This window comes from Panicum virgatum, chromosome 9N (genome assembly GCF_016808335.1).
Source record: "Panicum virgatum strain AP13 chromosome 9N, P.virgatum_v5, whole genome shotgun sequence".
NCBI classification, from domain to species: Eukaryota; Viridiplantae; Streptophyta; class Magnoliopsida; order Poales; family Poaceae; genus Panicum; species Panicum virgatum.
This window is the reverse complement of record NC_053153.1, coordinates 19,228,586-19,249,272: the sequence shown is the minus strand read 5'-3', so window position 1 is coordinate 19,249,272 and position 20,687 is coordinate 19,228,586. Positions and strand designations below refer to the sequence as shown.

The 20,687-nt window shown below is 42.4% G+C and overlaps 3 protein-coding genes and 1 pseudogene across 11 annotated transcripts; all 4 read left to right on the top strand.

Annotated features, from left to right (window-relative positions):
• The first annotated feature begins 1,211 nt into the window (after positions 1-1,211).
• LOC120692984 lies at positions 1,212-2,899 on the top strand (annotated as a pseudogene). Its single transcript, XR_005682813.1, has one exon. The product of XR_005682813.1 is annotated as an uncharacterized LOC120692984 (transcript).
• A 1,612-nt stretch (positions 2,900-4,511) lies between these two features.
• Positions 4,512-8,095, top strand: LOC120692023 (4-coumarate--CoA ligase-like 1). Its single transcript, XM_039975233.1, has 6 exons — positions 4,512-5,552; positions 5,747-5,939; positions 6,168-6,310; positions 7,140-7,207; positions 7,296-7,413; positions 7,629-8,095. The coding sequence occupies exons 1-6, from the start codon at positions 4,542-4,544 to the stop codon at positions 7,743-7,745; spliced, it is 1,650 nt and encodes a 549-aa protein (XP_039831167.1). The 5' UTR covers positions 4,512-4,541; the 3' UTR covers positions 7,746-8,095.
• Positions 8,096-8,176: 81 nt separating this feature from the next.
• On the top strand, positions 8,177-10,886 carry LOC120691408 (F-box protein At5g07610-like). Its single transcript, XM_039974462.1, has 2 exons — positions 8,177-9,556; positions 10,160-10,886. The coding sequence occupies exons 1-2, from the start codon at positions 8,787-8,789 to the stop codon at positions 10,749-10,751; spliced, it is 1,362 nt and encodes a 453-aa protein (XP_039830396.1). The 5' UTR covers positions 8,177-8,786; the 3' UTR covers positions 10,752-10,886.
• Positions 10,887-15,071: 4,185 nt separating this feature from the next.
• Positions 15,072-17,808, top strand: LOC120692346. 8 transcript variants are annotated; one of them, XM_039975615.1, is made up of 8 exons: positions 15,074-15,520; positions 15,611-15,762; positions 16,244-16,378; positions 16,481-16,553; positions 16,645-16,683; positions 16,792-16,846; positions 17,058-17,108; positions 17,637-17,808. In XM_039975615.1, the coding sequence occupies exons 3-8, from the start codon at positions 16,264-16,266 to the stop codon at positions 17,670-17,672; spliced, it is 369 nt and encodes a 122-aa protein (XP_039831549.1). In that variant the 5' UTR covers positions 15,074-15,520; positions 15,611-15,762; positions 16,244-16,263; the 3' UTR covers positions 17,673-17,808. The 8 variants fall into 8 exon arrangements, 5 of the variants coding, with proteins under 5 accessions (XP_039831546.1, XP_039831547.1, XP_039831549.1 ...); XM_039975612.1 differs by lacking the exon at positions 15,611-15,762 and having other exon boundaries at positions 15,072-15,520; positions 16,270-16,378; XM_039975613.1 differs by lacking the exon at positions 15,611-15,762 and having other exon boundaries at positions 15,073-15,520; positions 16,273-16,378.
• The last annotated feature ends 2,879 nt before the right edge of the window (positions 17,809-20,687 follow it).

Genomic DNA, 20,687 nt, shown 5'->3' with positions numbered 1-20,687 from the left:
AGAGAATTAAACAAGGAGTTAGTACACAAAAAAATTGACATAATTCTTGTATTCCTAATTAGAATTAGATTTCCTTCTGACGCGATCAGAGTTAGATATGACAGGGCTCTTGTTTATAAACTAGTATGGAATGACTTTGTTAATATACTCTTGTTTATTATTTTGCTCATTTAATTCAAATCTGTGGTCTGATAAAGTTTTGAGACGTATAGGAGCGTCATTTATTTTATTATTCACCATCTTCTAAATATTAAGAATAAAAATAAATCTGTAATTCACTTTTTTAGAGAGCCAAATCATACAAATTTGAACTTACTAGCTTTCCAAATCTTTCATTTCCGATCCATAAAAAAAGAGTGAAGTCCGTCACCGGTCTCTAAACTTGTGTCGTTGTGCCATCCCGGCCCCTAAACTCACAAATCAACCGTTTAAGTCCTCAAACTTGTCCATTTGTGTCATCTCGGTCCATAAACTTGTTCCACTATGTCATTCATGTCCCTAAACTAGAAAATCAAATGTTTACGTTCTCAAATTTGTTCAGTCATGTTATTCTGGTCCCTAAACTTGATTTTGAGTCTCATATGGGTCAAACAAGGCGATATAAAATCTATATATCAAAAAGTAATTCATAATTTTTTATATAAACTTGAATGAAGATAAATTTTATATCAAAATGGTAGCCCTCGGCGTAATCTACAATTTTGTAGTTGAAATATTTTTGAATTAAAATTGTTCGGGGTCTCAAAATATTGTTGTAAGTTTATAGATTTTGAAATTTAAAAGTTAAAATTAAATTTTGGGACTCTAAACAATTTTAATTCAAAAAATTTTCAACTGCGAAGTTGTAGATCGCATCGACAGATACAATTTTGATATAAAGTTTGTCTTCATTCGAGTTCATATAAAAAATTATAAATTATTTTTTGATATAGAGGTTTTAGATCGTCCGATTTGAATTTAGATGAGACTTAAAACCAAATTTAGGGACTGAAATGACATGACTGGACAAGTTTGAGGATCTAAACAGATGGCTTATAAATTTAAGGACCGAAATGACACAATCAAACAAGTTTGAGTATCTAAACGATCGATTTACGAGTTTATTGACCGAAATGATATAGTCGAACAAGTTTAGGGACACATACTTGTAACAAAATAATCCAACCCAAAACATTCCCCAGTATCTTTCATGCTCCAAAACCCTAGCGAAACCCACAACAAACCGCCGATACCTCTCCTCACCCCCGGGCGGCCGCCCCCAGTCTCCTTCAGCCCATCCATGGCGGCGGCGAGCCAGAGCGACGCGCCTCGGCGGGAGCCCGGCCAGCGCCGTTCCATGTGTGGCGTCCGCACGAAGCCCCTCCGCCTCTGCCTCTGCGGCCGCCTCCGCTCCCCGCCGGTGGACACCGCCGTCGGCGTCACCGTGCTGCAGCACGCGATGGAGGCCCACCACCCGCTCAACTCCACCCGCGTCGCGCGCCTCGGCCTCCGCAACCTCGCCGTCGTCCAGCCTCCAGGTCACCGACGTCAACCAGCCCACTTCATCCTCACCGCGCTCGAAGCCGGCGGCGCCACGGCGTCGGGTCCTGGAGGCGGTCCTGTAACCGCCCGTTCCGGAAATCTTGCATTTCGTCGTGATGGGGCTTGTGGGAAATCAGATGGAGAAGTTGGTGCGAGCTGCGATTTTGAGGAGCCGTGGTTGAATCCCTCTGGTAATTTTGGATTCGAGAAGATGAAGAGTGATGGACAACCTGCAGATCTTGAAAGGCCTAGTTCTGCAACCAATCAGATAGGGAACTCTGGTGTTGGTTCCGTCAATGGTGAAACCAACCGTCGAAGTGAGGTGGGGATGAAATCTAAGGTAAATGGTAATTTGTACATCCTGCAGTAGCAAATGGCTCAGAAGTTCATAGGATGTTCAATGATTGCAATGCTATAGGTGGAGAAAAAATTGAAGTTGGTGCTGATATTGGGCAAGATTGGACCAGGAAAAGCATGGATAAGTGCACTATTGCATTCACGAACAAGGAACTAAGGATTGATATTGAGCGTGGTGTGAAACCAAAAATCAGATGGTTATCAAGAGGCCCGCTTGGTGAAGCAGTTGTCTCAAATGGTTTTGTTGTGACAAAAGTACAAAAGAAGAAATGTAAACTCACTGGCGAAGTAACAGAGTTTGAGGAGTTCTCAATCACCATACCGCCAAAATCAGCTCTGCTATTTCCGTGCAAGCGGGCAATCAGCATTGATGCTTCAGGTTGTCAGGTACAGCATTTGATTGTGTTGGATGGCACTTGGGCAAAGGCACAAAGGATGTACCATGAGAATCCATGGTTACAACTTCTGCCACATGTGAAGCTGGAGTCAGATAGGGTTAGTTTGTATAGTGAGGTGAGGCATGAGCCAAGGGCTGGGTGCTTGTCTACTATTGAGAGCATAATTGTTGCCATGTGGAAACTGGGAGAGGATTCAAAGGGATTGGATGATCTCCTGGATGTTTTCGAGTCAATGATTGCTGATCAGCGGCGATGCAAGGATGAGAATGTGAAGCAAAAGCTGAAGTCCTAACCGTAAAAACAGGTCCTATCATTAGCCTGTTGTCTAACTTCCTGGTGACCTCTGGATGCATTTTTCAGTCCAGATGGTATATATTTGTTACTTCATACTGAGAGCCTTTTATTGCAAAAAAATCATAGGAGATGTTTTTTTTTATCTAAGCTTTGTCTCCATTTCCTGGATACTAGTGTCAGGGCAGAGCATATCGTTGTAGGTTTAACCTTATCTATGCTCCGATGTAACTCTTTTTTCATTACTGCTAAGCTGGCATGCTCAACTACTTTGTATTAGAATTGGACCTATGGTACTCTTTTGAATGGGATGATGATTCATCATACATACAGCCTATCTTGACTGACTTATCACACAAACACATGCTTGTAATGTGGCACTGCATATCTTTTACCTTTATTCTCCTGTTCTGCAAAAAGTTTAGCTGCTTACATCAACATCCACAAAGAAGATGTTTTTTTAGTGAAGTACACCAGCGGTCCCCAAACTTGTTCTGGTGTGTCATCTAGATCCCTAAACTCTTAAAATGCATTTTTAGATTCCTGAACTTGTTTCAAGGTGTCACATAGGTCCCTAATATCTTAAAATGCATTTTTAGGTCCATAAACTTTTCCTACAGTGTCATGCATGTCCCTAAACTCTCAAGATGCTATTTTAAATTTAATGTAAATATCTGTTTGCTACTTTAAGTTAATGAAAAATTCTTTTGCTACTTCACATTTAATAAAATTGCTATTTTGATTTTTTTATTGAGAATGGAAACAAATTATCTTAATAAATTTATACAAAGTGCACGCAAAATATAAATAGTTAGTAGGAAATATTCAATTATAGCATTGATATGTCCATGTTAAACAAGAAAACTATAATATCCACCGTTGATATCAAATGATCTAGATTAACCCATGATATAAGTAGCTGGTTCACAATTAAAATGATTTTAATGGTAAGTTTTCTAACTGGTTAAAAATAGTGTAATAAATAGTCAATTTTGAATACAATTAATTAATAATAATTTTTAGGGATACAAAAATTCACCTAGGGACTGAAATGACATATTGAGAGAAATTTGGGGACCTGGAGATGGATCTTGAAAGTTTAGAGACCCAAATGATATCTCCTGACAAATTTAGAGATCTAAAAATGTATTTTGAGAGTTTAGGGATCTAGATGACACATCGAGACAAGTTCGAGAACTGCCCCTATATTTTACTTATTTTTCTATAAATTTTTTTATCAAAATTAAATAAGTTTGACTTGAGACAAAACTAAAATAAAATTATAATTTTTGTAGAAGGCTCTTTTCATTGCTATGAAATAGAAATAAGGCTTAGCCACATTCAAAGAACAAGATAACATATAATATGGTAGAAGAAAGGGCCAAACGAACTTCAACTATCAATGCCATTTCATATATCCAAACAAAACCTTTAAGAATAACAAGGGTGCACTAATGTTTACTCTCTCTATTTCAAATTATAGCTCGCTTTAGGTTTGTCCGAATTCAAAGTTTTCTAACTTTACAAAGTTTATAAGAACAATCATAAATACTTGCAACATCTAATTAGTTTTTATTAAATTCACCGTGAAATATGTTCTTATAGTGCATTTGTTTCGATATTATAGATGTTACTATATTTTTCTAAAAACTTAGTAAAAATTAGAGCAGTTTGACATAGAAAAAGCTTAGAATACACTACAATTTACAATGGAGGAAACAGAAATCATTGTTTAACAATAATGTTACTATCTTACTGTACTTCTCACAAATAAAACACATAAGACAAAGATAACTGCCAAATTGCATAGAATAGACCGTAGATCTCGCTGTCCTTTTCTGACCATATGACGGCAGCGTCAGTCTCACAGACAAAGGAGCTCCATCCCCACACTCTTGTCGCAGCAAACCAGCGATCCACGCGAGGCGAGCGAAGCAACTCGGTCGCAGCAGCGAAAGAAAGAGGCAGGCAACCATGGCGGGCACGGCGTCGCCGGCCGCGGTCTACGGCTCCGACGGCGTCTACCGCTCGCCGCGCCCGGTGGCGCCCATCGCCGCCGATCCGGAGCTCTCCATATCCGACCTCGTCCTCCGCCGCGCCGCCGCGTGCCCCTCCGCGCTCGCGCTCGTGGACGCCGCGACGGGCCGCGCGCTCACCTTCGGGGCCCTCCGCTCCGCGGTGCTCGTCGCGTCCGCCGCGCTCTCGTCCCGCGCGCGCGTCCGCCGCGGCGACGCCGTGCTCCTCCTCGCGCCCAACTGCGTGCTCTACCCGGTCTGCTTCCTCGCCGTCACCGCGCTCGGCGCCGTCGCCACCACGGCCAACCCGCTCTACACCCCGCGGGAGATCGCCAAGCAGGCCGCCGACGCCCGCGCCAAGCTCTTCGTCACCGTCTCCGACCTCCTGCCCAAGATCGCAGACCTCCGCCTCCCCACAATCCTCCTGGACGGCGACGGCGCGTCCCTGCCTGACGTGACCCTCTACTCTGACCTCGTCGCCGGGGTCCAGGAGACGGAGTACCGCCGCCCTCCGACGTGGCAGAGCGACACGGCGGCGTTGTTCTACTCGTCGGGCACGACGGGGCAGAGCAAGGGCGTCGTGCTCACGCACAGCAACTTCATCGCGGCGGCGACGATGGTGACGTCGGACCAGGACCAGCTCGGCGAGGGGCGGAACGTGCTCCTCTGCTTCCTGCCCATGTTCCACATCTTCGGCATGTCCGTGGTCACGCTCGGGCAGCTGCAGCGTGGCAACACCGTCGTCGTGATGGCCCGCTTCGACGTGGACGCCGTGCTCGCCGCCGTGGAGCGGCACCGCGTCACGTACCTCTTCTGTGCGTCGCCGGTGATGATCGCGCTCGCAAAGCATGGGAGCGGCGGCAGGTACGACCTCAGCTCGCTCAGGTGCATCGGATCCGGCGGCGCGCCGCTCGGCAAGGACGTCATGGAGGCTGTGGCCGAAAAATTCCCCAACGCCGAGATTATCCAGGTGACCGGGCATTTGGAACTGTTCAGTTTTAAATTTAGTAAAATTTAAGAATTTAAAACTTTGCATTAGTACACCGGCAGTGTTCATACTCTTGTAACAGTAAGACAGTTTAGACGCCCATGCTAGCAGAGCACTTGTTTCATGACATAGCTGCAATACTTTTGTATCATGGGTCATGATGCTACCTCTTGCAGGGTTATGGTATGACTGAAACCTGTGGGATCATATCATTGGAGTACCCACAAAAAGGACGTGCCCGTCAGTTTGGTTCAACTGGAGCTCTTGTCACTGGAGTTGAAGCAAAGATTATCGATGTGAAGACAACGAAGCATCTGCCTCCGAATCAACTAGGAGAGATCTGTATTCGTGGACCAAACATAATGCAAGGTAAATTGGCATAATGCGAGGAGAAATTTGTCTTTTTGTCAAACACGATTTATCACCAGACAGTAATTGGCATATTTAACAAGGACAAGTCAATAGCTTTTACATCAAGATGCTTTACCTACAAACTTCCCTGTCATGAGCTATTATATCTACATTGTTGTTCACTGAGAACTTGCCAAAACACCTCGTCAGAGTTTCTCCTTACTTGTTTGCACATATTATATATAGGCCATTTCAACAATGTGCAAGCTACTGAATTCACAATCAAACAAGGGTGGTTGCATACTGGTGACCTTGGATACTTTGATGAAAGATGCCAACTTTATGTTGTCGACAGGCTTAAAGAGCTGATCAAGTACAAAGGCTTCCAGGTAAAGAAATTCATTTTTTTCTGAAACTACTTTTCAGTATTAGCAAGTCTTTTCTTGTAATCATGTGAGGGAAAATTAAAATGTCCTTATACTGAATTTCGGCCCATTCTTCTACTTATCTCTGTTGTACTAATGCCACGTGTTTGTTGTAAGCATTGTTGAAATATCATACACCATAAAAACATTCACACGAGATCTACATAGATAGCTTGGTATTAATAAAAGATCTAAAAAATATTTCTTTATTATAGTTTAAAGTATCAGGAGTTTGATTACATATATATGAGATATGACATCCTTCTGGAAACAAACAGGGTAGTACAAAATATTTGTAACTGATGGAAATTTCAAGTGAAACAGAATGTCGGTAGGCTCACTCTTTCAGTAGAACCATGGCCTAAAGAGAAGTTTTATAAAAAAAAAGCAAAAATCATGAATTGTAAGCTCAAGACAAGTTGAATAAGATAACAGAAGGATCTAACAATAAATGAACAACTTGAGAAGCTATCACATTTTTTAATTATAAAAAATTCCTTTATGATGTACATTTGGTCAAACCGTCAAAGTACCTTCAGTGAAACTTCTTATAACTTTTGTAACATATTAGTTTTATCATTTAAGCTCAAGACAAGTTGAATAAGATAACAAAAGGATGTAATAATAAATGAACAACTTGAGAAGATATCACATTTTTTATTATAAAAATTTAACTGTATGAGGTACATTTGATCAAACCGTCAAAGTACCTTCAGTGAAATTTCTTATATCTTTTATAACATATTACTTTTATCATTTAAGGAAGTTTATATCTTTCTTTATTCACTGGCAGATTGCTCCTGCTGAGCTTGAAGGATTGCTCCTGTCTCATGCAGAAATCCTTGATGCTGTTGTCATCCCGTAAGCTAAAGATATTAGAATCTAGTGTTTACTGCTTAAGGATAAAAAAATCTTAAATTCTGTTGTTTGCTCGTCTCTTATTTTGGAGTCTCCTTTTGCCAAAGTATCCTGATCCTGAAGCAGGGGAAGTTCCCATTGCCTACGTTGTACGATCACCTAAGAGTTCACTGTCTGAAGTTGATGTCCAGAAATTTATCGAAAAGCAGGTGAGGCTGGCTAGAAGCCTAGGCTTGATTGTGACCAGCAACTAGTTTAACTCTATAAAAATATTACAGTATCCCTCCCACTGGAATGAAAAAATTGTAATTCCTGAATGCACGGTGTTCTTTGCCCTCCATTAACTGATTGTTGTGTAACCCCACATCAACTGAATATGACCCTTCTAATACTGTAATGATATTTTTCGTGAACTATATTTCAGGTCGCGTACTACAAGAGGCTGAGGAAGGTTACGGTTGTGGACAGTGTACCAAAATCTGTTTCGGGAAAGATTTTGAGAAGAGAGCTCATCGCCCAAGTCAGATCATCCAAGTTATAGCAAGTCAATCTTCTCAATTTCAGAACAGTCTTGTCACTAGGTTCCGCACAAAGTTTGCATATATACATGCATGATTGCATTGTTCGGGAGGAGCTGATCGATCGTCGTCTGCCTATGCATGGAAAGCGGAGGAAACGGGGCGCATCCGAATCGACTTCGTCTGCCTATGCATGGAAAGGAATCGACTTCGTCTGCCTATGGAACGCTGGCCCAACAGAGCTATATACTACCGCACACAATCCAATACGAAAAAAGAAAAAAATAAGGCAAACCCTACTACGCGTACCGCCGCCCGTCGCCGCCGCTCCCGGCTCCCCTCCGACGTTTCAGTTGCTCGCGTCGTCCCGTGCGCGGCTCCACGCCTTCTCTCCGGCCTCAGCCCGTCCGGCCGGCTTGGCCGTCCGCCGCCCGGCCGCCCACGCACGCCAGCCACCACATTCCCTTGCAGGTATGCAATATTGTTGCGTTGATCGGTTGATGCCAGATGGCTTCGCATGTTCTTCTCCATCCATTCATACTCTTGTCACTAAACAAATATAATATTAATGCATGATTTTTTTTCGACAAAAAAAATGAGTCAGGTGATAGTCTTTTAGATGATTGTCTTATCACATTCATTGCATAGAATATTTTTAATTTTCTTTGAAGCGGATTACAATGATATAATTGAGACTGGTAGACGGTTATCCTGCCACTAAATAAGCTGCAGTTCTTTTCTTTGTAGTTGACCTGTTCTCTCCAGCAAGAGAGTCGGTGTACTCTTCTTTGCTAGGGGAGCTTGCAGTTTTATCTCTTTTGGTTGTCGTCTGAACGTGTGAACTCGTTGTAATTTTGTTGTTATGCTGGTAATAATGAAATTTGGGCTCAGCACAAAGTGAAAAAATGATATAATTGAGGATTTTTCATGGTCCTCGTTATTAGAAACAAAAAGTAACATGGTAATCATCTTTGAACTGTTATAGGCGTGTAAGCTCTTTTTATGCATGTTTTGGGCTTAATTAATATACATTTAGATTATTTGTATTATATTATAATATTTTTATGCATGTCACGGCTGATTTGTCCTCTTTCCATATACTAGCTAGGCTTGTCATGGCAGAGCTTCCATCGCCAAGCCGAGTACGAGCCATGGATCTACTACCTGATGACCTCCTCGCCGACGTCCTTACCCGCCTCCCACCATGCAGCCTCGCCGCGTCACGCTGCGTCCGCAAGCACTGGTGCGCTATCATTGACACCCGACGCCTGCTACGCGCCGACCTCCTTCCTCTCCGCCTTGATGGCTTCTTCTGCGTCCTGGCGGAGACGCCCCGCAACTATGACGACGACACGTTTTGTCTCTTCTTCTCACGCCCCTCCACGGCATGCCGGATCAACGCCGACCTCTACATCTTGGACCACTGCAATGGCCTCCTCTTGATTTGGGGTGTGAATCCCTATGTGATTAACCCTGCCACACGGCAACGGGTGCCTTTGCCTCCCTTCCCGGAGATCACACGGCAATGGGTGCACTTCAAAAGTTTTTTTTTCCTTGCATACGATCCCATGGTGTCACCGCACTATGAGGTTGTTCTTATCCCTGTTCCCAGAACAGGAGCTAATAACATCGAACTCAAGGAATCATCGGAGTGGCCACCATCACCGTTCACGACGCAGGTCTTCTCATCGAGGAAATGGAGGTGGGAGGAGAGGTCCTTTGTTCGGGAAGGAGAGGCTGCCGAGACCATTGCCGACATGCAGTACCACAGGTTCGAAGCCGTCTATTTGCGGGGAGCACTTTATGTGCATTGCCGGAATGGCTCTGTTATGAGGTACACATCGATGCATTCACTCCTTGAGCATAAATATGATATGAATGTTCTATTTCGATCTTCTTTCTCTGTTTACAAAATGTACCGCGCGCCAAATCTATCGAATTCACATGAAACCTCAGAACATACTTTTTTTTCTTGTATTAAAATACGCCATTGTCTTAGTTTTTCATATACAAAAACGGGCTGCCATTGTGGAAGACAAACTAAAGTAGTAGTGTTTCCCTACCAAATAAAAATTAGATGTTCCTAACACTTTTTTTTTTGGTAAAAAGACAAACACATGCTCGTTATGGCCCTTATTTATAGGGGAATATATCAGGTTCCCCTATAAGGAAGACAATAAGGACAAGCTCTGTATTTTGTCATATAATATTTTCATCCGGTTCTATGTGCTTAGTAGTAGTAGAAAGCACACAGAACTTTAAAGATAGAATGATCATTGAGCTAACTCTTAAAGTAAACTTAAAACTTTAATAAGATCATTTAGGAGCTATGTGGTCATTTCATGATTTTGGATGACGAAGTAGGGGAGTAATTTATAAAACTAAAATTACACCTGATATAATTTACTAACATTTTTCGCTAATCTCATGTTTGCAGAATAGCCTTGCAGAACGACAAGTACCAAATGATTAAATCACCAGCATGGAATGAAGATCTTGCTTACTACTTGGGGAAATGTGAGAGAGTGGTGTACTTTGGGTCACTTTCGGAAGAGAATATGTGGCCCCGGTTCCGAGCTTGGTTGCTCAATGAATCATGCGGTCAGATGGAGTGGGTTTTGAAGAATGATATCAGCCTTCAAGCGGTGGTGGAAAATTTCACAAACGTTTACACCGATAGATATAGCACGCCATGGATTGTTAACTACCAGGATGAATCTGATTGGGTTAACTACCAAAAGGATGTGAGTGAAGTGCAGCCCGAGGATGAATCTGATTGGGACTTTGACAGTGGTATCGTCCTTCATGAAACCAAAGATAAGGTCGCAACAGACTATGCTCCAATGTTGTTCCTCGGATTCCATCCTTACAAGAAGATTGCTTTCTTTTTGTTATCAAGGAGCTCAAGAGTAGTATCTTACCATTTGAATACCTCAAAGGTCCAAGAGTTGGGAATCCTAGACGAGTTATTTTCAGTAAGTTCATTTCCATACACACCATGCTGGATGGCGTTGTTTGAAAACAATTAGCTCATAGACTTCCTACATGATCTACAACATGCTAGTTAGTCCACATGTAACTTGGAGGTCTAAAACAATTTGAGAATTAGATGATGCGCATAATAAGCAGCTAAACGCTAATGTGTATGCATTCTACTCGAGACAGTCCTCTGTTGTTCTCTTCCGCTTAATTTATTCCCGCGAAGGCTAGTTTTGGCTTCCCAACACGCTCTTCTAACAATGCAATCCTCTCAGCAAAACCAGGAAATTCTGAGGGACATAATTCCTATCGTGGTCACTTTCATATTTCATATCGTGGTCAAGTTTCTCCATGATGCGAGCGAGTGTTGACTCGACAGGGGAATAAAGCATTCTGAAGTTGAAATGCGAGGATAATATAATGTGTATTGCCTGAAGATGCATATCCCGAAAGGTCGGCGGCTGGTTGGCTAGCCCAGGCCCGGTAGTGTTGCGCTCTCAGTAGGTCCTGAGTTCGAATCTCATCAAAAGTAAATTTCAAGCTGCTGAGAGAAAAAAAAACACTCGTTGTGCTTGCCGCAAGGCTTGACCCTCACGGGCATGGGCCAGAGTTTGGAGGGTTTCTCTGTCCGGTTAAGCGGGTTAGGCTTCCTCTTAATGAAAAAACGGTGGGGCCGTTTCACACCACTCGGTAGAGTTTTTTTTCTTCTAAAGATGCATATCCTTATTAATCATTTCAACAACAACATCTGCATGAGAATAATAATTATTGGTTAAGCCGGTTAGGCTTTCTCTTAATAAAAAAATGGTGGGGCCGTTTCACAGCCCCCGGTAGAGTTTTTTTTTCTCTGAAGATGCATATCCTTATTAATCATTTCAACAACAACATCTGCATGAGAATAGGAATTATTATTGCAATTAGGCACGAACGAGTATGTATATTTTTAACTTCTTGATTACAGCAGCGCCCATTTTTATTTTCCTTCAAAAAAAAGAGCGGGCCTTGATTATGAGAACATGCACAGAATATTGAGACGCAGATTCTAGTTTGCGCTTTAGCAGGGCATCCCTGGAGTGCCCACAGTTAGAGCAACTCCATTAGGGGTTTTAAATTTGGGTGAGCAAATATCTATTTAGAAGTCCACTTTTAAATTTTACTCACTCAAATATGGGCATCCACTCCAGCAGGCCGAGTAAATTGGCTTCTATAGAGGGCCCATAGTTGGCAGCCCAAATAAAGGGCCACCAAATTGAGGGGTGGGGAGAGAAATTTGGAAGGCCTACCAAAATGGCAGCCCAATTAAAAGGCCTGTTGGAAATCAATTTTTTCACCCACCGAGCAAATATAGAGATGGAACCATACCTCCAGTATAGATACGCACTAGGTACAGAACTACATATCATATTGATTGCAGAAAGTTTGCACTTTTACACCTTGGTTTTTTTCTTACTTTATTGAGGAATTCGAGTTTCTTGCAGAAAGGCACTCGGGGAATCTGATTTTAGCTAGAAGTTAGAAATCAAGTGTACTTTACTTATCGATAAATCACCCCCCCCCCTGTATTCTAGTATTCGAGACAGTTTGTTGCTGATTTTTATTTTATTCCTTTAAATATGCATAACTATAGTAATTTGATTTCCAATCATAACATTCATGTACAAATGTCTAACCTTCTCTATGATCAACTAATAAGATTATAGGAAGGAAGAGTCGATGTATGAACGATAACGAAAATAGGTTCCTTTCCTTTTTTGATTGTATCAATCTCTTGCGCGAACATCATCTTGATGTTTCTAATGGTCGATCGTAGGAAGCATTTTTCAGATGGCATTTTATAAAAGTAGAAGAGCTGAGTCACAGTTGAAATATTTTACACTACTACAGAAACCTTGATTTGTCTCGGTTGGGAAATCATTTTTATCCCGGTTTCCCAACCGGGAATGCCAGGCCGGGACAAAAGGGGACCCTTTTGTCCCGGTTCTGGCAACCGGGACAAAATGCACCCTTTTGTCCCGGTGTTGCCAACCGGGACAAAAGGGGCTGCCAGCTCCACGTGGCTGGCGCACCCTTTTGTCCCGGTTGGTTCTTTTTTTTCCAGACGTCATTTCTTTTCCATCTCTATTTGGGTTTCATTTCAAATATACTTTCATTTCAATTACACTAATAAATATAAATATATACTAATTTGCATAATATTGGTCCCAAATATATAAAGTAATTCATAAATATATGCATACACATAAATAGAAATGCATTGACATATACATATATTTACATACGCGTCATGTTATCATATTACAAATTCACAAAGTGCCTCAAGTTTACACAATGTTCTCATATTTGCTTTTATTGTCGGTGTTCGATACTCTGTCATAGTAGAATTCGCCTTGTACGTCGAGGACCTCATCATTAATAAATCCGCACAAGGCTTCTTGAACAGCCAGAAGCCTTTCCTCTGGTATAAGTTCATCGCGCATCTTCTCGACCTATGGAAAAGTAGAAATATTTAATATAATTTTTTACGATAAGAGTTGAAATATTGACAACTTTTCTACTTCTCGCTGCCATTCTGCTATGCTTTTCCGAGGACGAACTGCATTGTGCATGAATTCGCAAACATAGTATGCACATAAATTGTTTCCTTGTGCCTGCCTCATACACTTTAAGAGAAAATAAATTATCAGGTATCTATATGAATATATACTAAAAGATCTTTAAACGAGCAAAGAATATTCGAGTATGTACCGGAAAATCCCACCTAAATGATAATGTCTGGTTGTAATTACCTTTATGATTTTGAATGAATTTTTTCCAAACTCTGTGCATGATTGAGAACAATTAGAATGAAGTAAAACATTATTTGAAAGTGAATAGTGCTAGAATTACCTTTTCAACATGTCCGTAAGATCTTTGTATTGTTGTGGATCTCGCCTCAATGAGTCCATAACAAGCACTACGCTGTAGTCGAGAATTATGACTAGTAGTATCCAGTGATCACTGTAAGATTATAATGAGGAAGTGCATGGTAGGGTTTAAAGAATTGAATTATACAAAATTTGAAAGAGTTAGTTGGTAGGAAACACTCATGCAAAGTTGTAAGGAAACAATAACTTGAACTTGTCATGCTGGACGGCAAAGTACTTGTACAAGTTTTGGAATGTCTCGTCGGGGTTGTCCCGTAGATTCTTACAGTTACAAGTAATTGGGTCCACAAAGCTAAGGTGTGAGTACCCTTTCCTCCTGCAAGTTTGAATCTTCATTCTACATTGTACAAAACAAAATAAGGGATCAGGTGCTTGAGGTTATGCGATACAATACATAACGATTAAAATATAACGAACACCACTTACAGAACCCACAAGCCGACCATAGAGATGTCGAGGGCATCCTGATGGTATAGTTGGTAAACTTCTTCCAAATTAATCCATATGATGGCCTCGCCCTGAAGGAACATCTTTAATCTTCGCGCCACTCATGAAGACGCACTGGGACATCATGATCATGTATCGGTCGTGTAGCCTTCGCATTTTCATTGGCATCAAAGACACGACTTCGGGGGGGGGGGGGGGGGGGGGCTCTGACAAGATATGTACCCAACTGAAACTGCCATTTGGCGATCACTTGGGCCTTTGGAATATCCTGTCCCCCAGCAACTTGAGCTGCCGTGAGGTTTGCTTCTTTCAAGAATGCAATCAAGTCTGTTTGTTTCGTCGTCTGTTCCACAATGATAGGCTCTACTGTTTGGTTCTTTTGGACTCCGAGCTGTGGAACGTCGGATGTCGACGACCTTGATTGTTTCTTCTTCTTCGTGTGAGTCTTCATAATTTGGCGGTCGTAGTGAGAAGGCGGTTCTCTCGGAATAAATTATCTCTTATTTGCTTCGCACATTCCAATAAAAAATTTCAATTGTCCTGGATTTATTACTTTCTCGGGCTCCGGCTTTGGCTTCGGCTTGAAGTGCTCTTTAACTCTTTCTTGAGTTATCCGATCGCATTCTTCAAGACTCATGTCCCAGGGTTTAATAGGAGCCTGCTTGGTTTTTTTTTGCTTTCACTACGTGAAAACCTCAAATAGATAACGTGGCATTGGTAACGGACTTATATTGCCCGTTACCAAAAATATTAAAGGTAACGGACGTTAATGACGTCCATTACCAATGATTCTATGTACGTTACTCATAAAATCTACAGACTGCTGCCCAGCCTTATTGGTAATGGACACTAACTATCGTCCGTTACCTTTAGTATTTGTTGTAACGGACCACGGAATGTCCGTTACCCATCACAGCTTCCGGACCCGAATTTTGATTTCAATCCCGTTAATTTGTGTCTTGCGTCCGCCCACGTACCCCCACCCCCTTCTCGCGTCCGCCCACCCCCCTCCCTCTACCTCTACCTCCACCCCTCGCCAGTCGCCTCCCTCCCCTCTACCTCCGCCGGCCTCCCGCTCCCCCCATTTCCCTCCACCCCGCCGGATCTGGGGCCGCACGGGCGGTCTGCCGGCGGATCCGGGGGCGGCCGGCCTAGGTTAGCGAGCCGCCGTCGGATCTCGGGTCAGCTGGTCTCGGGCGCCGCCGCCTAGCCCTTGGCCGAGAGGGGGATGGGGAGCAGGCCGCCATGCCCTTGGCCGAGAGGGGGAAGGGGAGCAGGCCACCAGGCCCTTGGCCGAGAGGGTGAAGGGGCTCTACACGCGAGGGAGGACGATGGCACGGCTAGCGGCGCAGGAGGCGACGACGCGGCAGCGGCGCGAGGAGACGGCACGGTGGCATGACGAAGCACCGACGACGAGGCTCTCCACCATCTCCGCCGCCTTCTCACCAGTAAGGGTCGTTCTCTCTTTCTTCCCCTCTCTTCTCCTAGGGTATCTCGTTCTTGGCGATGGTGACGTAGTTGCGGCACTGGTGGACGAGGTCGAGGCCGTCGCAGATGGCGTTGCAGAGGACAGAGGTCGAGCATAGAGGTTGTGCTTACTGGGCAAAGATTTTCTTCCAATGCCTCCATCGCTAGATCTGGTTGCTTGATGTGCGTTTGTGCTGTTCTTTGCTGGCCATGGTAGATTCAGGTAATGCAAGAGCTGTCTTTTCTCTGTTCTTAGGGTTGGCCTTCTCTATGCTTGTTTATATATATATATATATATATATATATATATATATATATATATATATATATATGAATCATGTGTCCAATATTTTTTGCAATTTAGCTAGTAATTTTCTACAGAAGTATTTTTTCTCCTAAGTCTATAGAATAAAGAAAACGAGACCTATTTCACCTCCCTCTTGTGTTTTTATCCATGAGAAAGGTCTAAGCTGATGATATTAAATTATTTATGCATCATCAATTACACCCGTCTTGAATCTTCTAAATCTATAGACAAATTAGCTCATCAATCATGCACTCTTAGTGCATAAATCTAAGGTTTCAGTTTCATCAAATACTTGAATCTATGCGAGAGATAAAGCTGTTTTTACCAACTTAACTGTTGGACTATTACTGAACTTGTTTACTGTCAAGAGTATAGTTATGTTTTTTTCCCTCATTAGTGTCCTAAAAGGCTAGAAAAATGAAGCAGGAGTCCAGCAAAATGGTATACTTCATGAGGCAGACGATTGGAAACGCCCGCGGAACAGTTGGTATTATTCATGCACCGGGGAATGCTGCTTCCAAAATCAAGCTAGGTATTTCTTTTTCCTTCCAGGAGTTTTCACTTTTCAGCTCTTTTAAGTTTTCATCTACATGTTTTGGATAATCATCTAATATGAGATAGGTCATCTGATCAGCACTTCGTTTGCAGGTGAGGGGTCGTATTTTGATAGATTTTATATACAAACTGCTGATATGGATCCAGTCCAGGTTAGTGGTTCATGTGTTACAATTCAAAGGCTTCCATGAAGATGGATTGCCTTTGTGTTCAACTAACATATTGGATACTTCATAATTTCAGTGTGCTGCATTTCTTGTGGAGGACCAAGAAATGGATAAGGTAATATTATTTAGGGACATAAAGAGCTTGTTGATAACCTGATATGCAAACAGTTTGATAAGGTAATTCTCTGCTAATTGATAATTCTCTTTGTTCTGAATCTTGCAGGCCTATGCATGAGATAATTTTTGCCATGGTTGATAAGCCAAAGTTCCTTAGTCAGGTAGGCAATCTTTTTCATCCTCGGAGACCATTGTTCAGCGACTGCTTGCTGGCTTACCCTATGTCATTTATACACTTATTTGCAGCTGACCTCTTTACTTGCTGAACTTGGTCTTGACATCCAAGAAGCACATGCATTTTCAACAATTGATGGCTATTCGTTGGATGTCATTTATGTTGTTAATGATAATTTCTTTTCCTGCAATTTCCAGAGTACCGAGCAGCTACAAGGAAAGTTACTTCAGAAATTTCACAAAGTTGAGGTACTCATTTCCTCCCATTCTTAGTTTATCAAAGCAGATCACACATTGGAATCTTATTTTTGTAGACAAAAATAAGATAGCTTTTAGTTTACTTGGCGAAACATTATTCTATTTTTCAGAAAGTTCATAAACTTGTGCCCCTCTGGGCAAAACCAGAATACCTTTCTGGGTAACCAAGGGTGGAATGTCATCTTCGCTTTGCCTGAAATGTCTCTCTTGTTAATCATTGGTTCTCTAAAATATAACATAGTTTCAACCAGGGTGATTATATATAAATGAAAGAATAATGTTACATGTACACACTTGATTCGATGTTCACATTACAATTGCATGCACCAAGAATTTTTATCAGTTACCTGTAGTTACAATATAAGCACTGATATCATGAACTATCTTTTGAAATCCTGCAAGCAGTGTCACAGTCAATGGGACATGTTGGAATAATCCTATCAATTGTTTTTGCACATGCTGAATTGTATTACATGCCTATTCCTCCCTTGATATCATTTTGCTTTTGGTTCCTGGCAGTTTTGCTGTCATGACAAAGGCATACCCAAGTATTGAAAGGAATGATCTGATTTTGGTCCAGGAGATTGCAAGCTATATGACATTTTGGATGTAACTGTGTATGGATGTAATGTAATGGATGTGTATGGATGTAATAAAGGAATATAAGAAATTTTATTTTTTTGTTTTTTAATTCCAAATAGGTAACGGGCATTATGGTAATGCCCGTTACCTATTTGTGTTATCGGTAACGGGCATAATCGATGCCCGTTACTGATGATGGGTTATTAGTAACCCGATAATGGTAACGGGTGCTTGCCCGTTACCAAAAGGTCATCCGTGCCTGTTACAAATTTGTGGTTATCACGTAGTGTTTCCTTTTTCTTTGGAGGCTCCTTAGCCGGTGCAGCTACCTTCTTTGCCGGCGGTGGAGGGGGTGACCATGGAGGTGATGGTGACGCTTGAGTGTTCATCGGCACATGAGATGATGGTGATGGAGAATGTGTCGGTGAACTTTGCCGAGATAGTGCTGCCCTTGGGGAATTTTGCGGAGATGCCGGCCTTGGAGAGGCATGCTGAGATGCCGGTCTTGGTGTTCGATCATCCGACTTTAGGACGATGTAGCGCTTATCCCATAGGATGTAGACATGAATGGCTTCTGCTAGTGTCCTCTCCCCATCGCCTCCAGGAATATCAAGCTCGAGCGTCTCCCAACCCTAGCACACTTGCTCCACGCCAACTCTTGTGTATCCTGCTGGAATTTGCTGCCCGTGGTACACGTCGCCTGGTTGGGTTGGCATGGCGGTACCGTACGCAATAGTGAATATTAAGTTCTTAATGGCAGTCTGCAGGTCACAAGGTGTCCGCTGGGTGATCTCATCCACTGGAAATCATTGCGGGGCCGTTATTTCAACTGCGGCCTGGATCCCCGTTGTCTCAATGGGGACATTTGTGGAAGTGCAGCTGCTTTTCCGCTGAGACAGATGATCGGCTATGACATTAGGCTCTAGAGGCACCTGTTGCGCTTGCTGTTGCTGGCTCATTTGCTATGGCCACTTGGCGTTGAACCTCTTCCTCCAGTCTTTGATTGTGTGACATAAGCCGTTCCTCTAGCCTTCGCAAGTGCGCCTGCTCATCATTCTTTCTTATTTGCCTACTTCTATATGATTCAATGTAATCCCTGAACCCATACTTCCACGGAACCACGCCTTTGCCTCTTGTGCGGCCCGGATGTTCTAGATTCCCAAGGGCGTAAGTCAACTCGTCCCTCTCTCTATCCGGGTGGAATGTTCCCTCGGCCGCTGCTTGTATGGCCTCCTGTAGTCTCTGGGCTGCTACCTGGATTTTTGGCCCATAGATGCAGGCCCCAGTCAATGGGTCCAAGCTTCCCCCGTGACCATAAAATTAGGTCCTTGACCTTTCAGGCCAGTTCATGGTCGCAGGTTGGATGCCTCTGTCAAGCAGATCCTGCTCCATCTTCTCCCATTTGGGTATTGCAAGCTTGTAGCCTCCTTGTCCTAGAGTGTGATGGTACAATTTCTTCGAGGCGTTGTCTTTGGCCTTCTGCACCTTCTGAAGCCAAAGCTCTCAAGACTTGTATTGCACAAATGCATCCCAGTGACTCCTTAGCTTTTCGAGCTCGCCGGTAAACACGGGCGTGGTCCCGGTCTTGATATATTTCTTCGTCAAAATTTTCTTGAATGATTGCAGCTGTTCGGCCATCTTGCTCAGGGTCCAGCGCTTGCATATCTCTTCGAATTCAGCTGGAACCGTGAAGTTCTTCTTAAGCTCCTGCCAGCACTATTCTTTTTCTCTTTCGGATACCGCATCCCGTTCCTCGCTTGAATTGGAAGCTTTTCATAGCCTGAAGCTGATAAAGATGTGGTCCCTGACAATACATCCGGATTATCTTACGAATTTTTTGGCAGCAGCTTCTGGAGCGATCGGTTCACCATCTGGACCAACTTCCGTTATAATGAACCGCAATTCTAGTTTTTTTGTCAGGCATCGCTTCATCTTTTTCTGCTGCGACGATGATCCAGACGGCTATAAAAAAACATTCATAGTATTCATATAGATTCAGATGAAAATATGATTTTCAATACAAGTAAGTATAGTTGTGATATGTACATTAGCACTATATTCACTAGCAGCATCATCCTGAATGGATGGTGCCTCAATTCCATCACCGGACATATTCAAATATATGTCGGTATTGCTGCCATCATCAGCTTGTTCAGGGGCATCTCCTTGTGCACCACCACCTTCGGCAATCATATTCAACAGGAACTGTTCGTCTTCCGCGTCTGTGTGTCGCGGGTCCATCGTAACTAAAATATGAATACAAATAAAACCCTTAAGAAAATTCTCTAAATAATGCACATATTTGCGAGGATTTGATCGGAACTCGTTTAGATGGACGAGGTCGAGAAGGGGACTACGTTTGGATCGGACTACGTTTACATGGACGTGTAGATGGAAAATACTCTAACCATTTCCAAGCAGTAATGAGAAGGGGACTACGTTCGGTAACGGTTGGAAACGACTTTAGGAACAGGTTTTCCAAGCGGTCGGAATCGGTGAGAAGGAGATAGTGAGAGAGCGTTGAACGAGTGAGTGAGTGAGTGAGCGAGCGAGTGAGTGTGTGTGAGTGAGCAAGCGTCGATGAGAAGGACAGAGCGTCGGTGAATATAAAAAAGTAATATAAATGACACCTTTCAATTAAGAATAAAGAATACATGTAATTCAAGTCTTTGAATGACATAATTAAATAATAAATACATGATAAATTAAAGTTTATGAATGACATATATAAATAATGAATACATGAGAATTAAAGTCTTTGAATGACATAATTAAATTATAAATACATTATACACTCTCTAATTCTCTAATACATTATACACTCTCTAATTCTCTAATACATTATACACTCTCTATTTAAATAATTAAAAGCATTTCCTTCTCTATTTCTCTCTAAATTATCCATAATTCTCACTATATCTAATAACTAAATTCTAGATAATATCAAATAATGGAAACCTTATACCTTAATTAAATTCAACAAAAATA

Bases quoted from the DNA above. Each gene is read 5' to 3' on its own strand.
- LOC120692023 (XM_039975233.1), top strand. From the start codon at position 4,542: ATGGCGGGCACGGCGTCGCCGGCCGCGGTCTACGGCTCCGACGGCGTC. The intron at 5,553-5,746 runs GTGACCGGGCAT...TACCTCTTGCAG, and splicing joins CCAACGCCGAGATTATCCAG to GGTTATGGTATGACTGAAAC. The intron at 6,311-7,139 runs GTAAAGAAATTC...ATTCACTGGCAG, and splicing joins TCAAGTACAAAGGCTTCCAG to ATTGCTCCTGCTGAGCTTGA.
- LOC120691408 (XM_039974462.1), top strand. From the start codon at position 8,787: ATGCATGTCACGGCTGATTTGTCCTCTTTCCATATACTAGCTAGGCTT. The intron at 9,557-10,159 runs GTACACATCGAT...TCATGTTTGCAG, and splicing joins CGGAATGGCTCTGTTATGAG to AATAGCCTTGCAGAACGACA.
- LOC120692346 (XM_039975612.1), top strand. From the start codon at position 15,404: ATGGCACGGCTAGCGGCGCAGGAGGCGACGACGCGGCAGCGGCGCGAG. The intron at 16,379-16,480 runs GTATTTCTTTTT...TCATCTGATCAG, and splicing joins TGCTTCCAAAATCAAGCTAG to CACTTCGTTTGCAGGTGAGG. The intron at 16,847-17,057 runs GTAGGCAATCTT...TGCAATTTCCAG, and splicing joins AGCCAAAGTTCCTTAGTCAG to AGTACCGAGCAGCTACAAGG.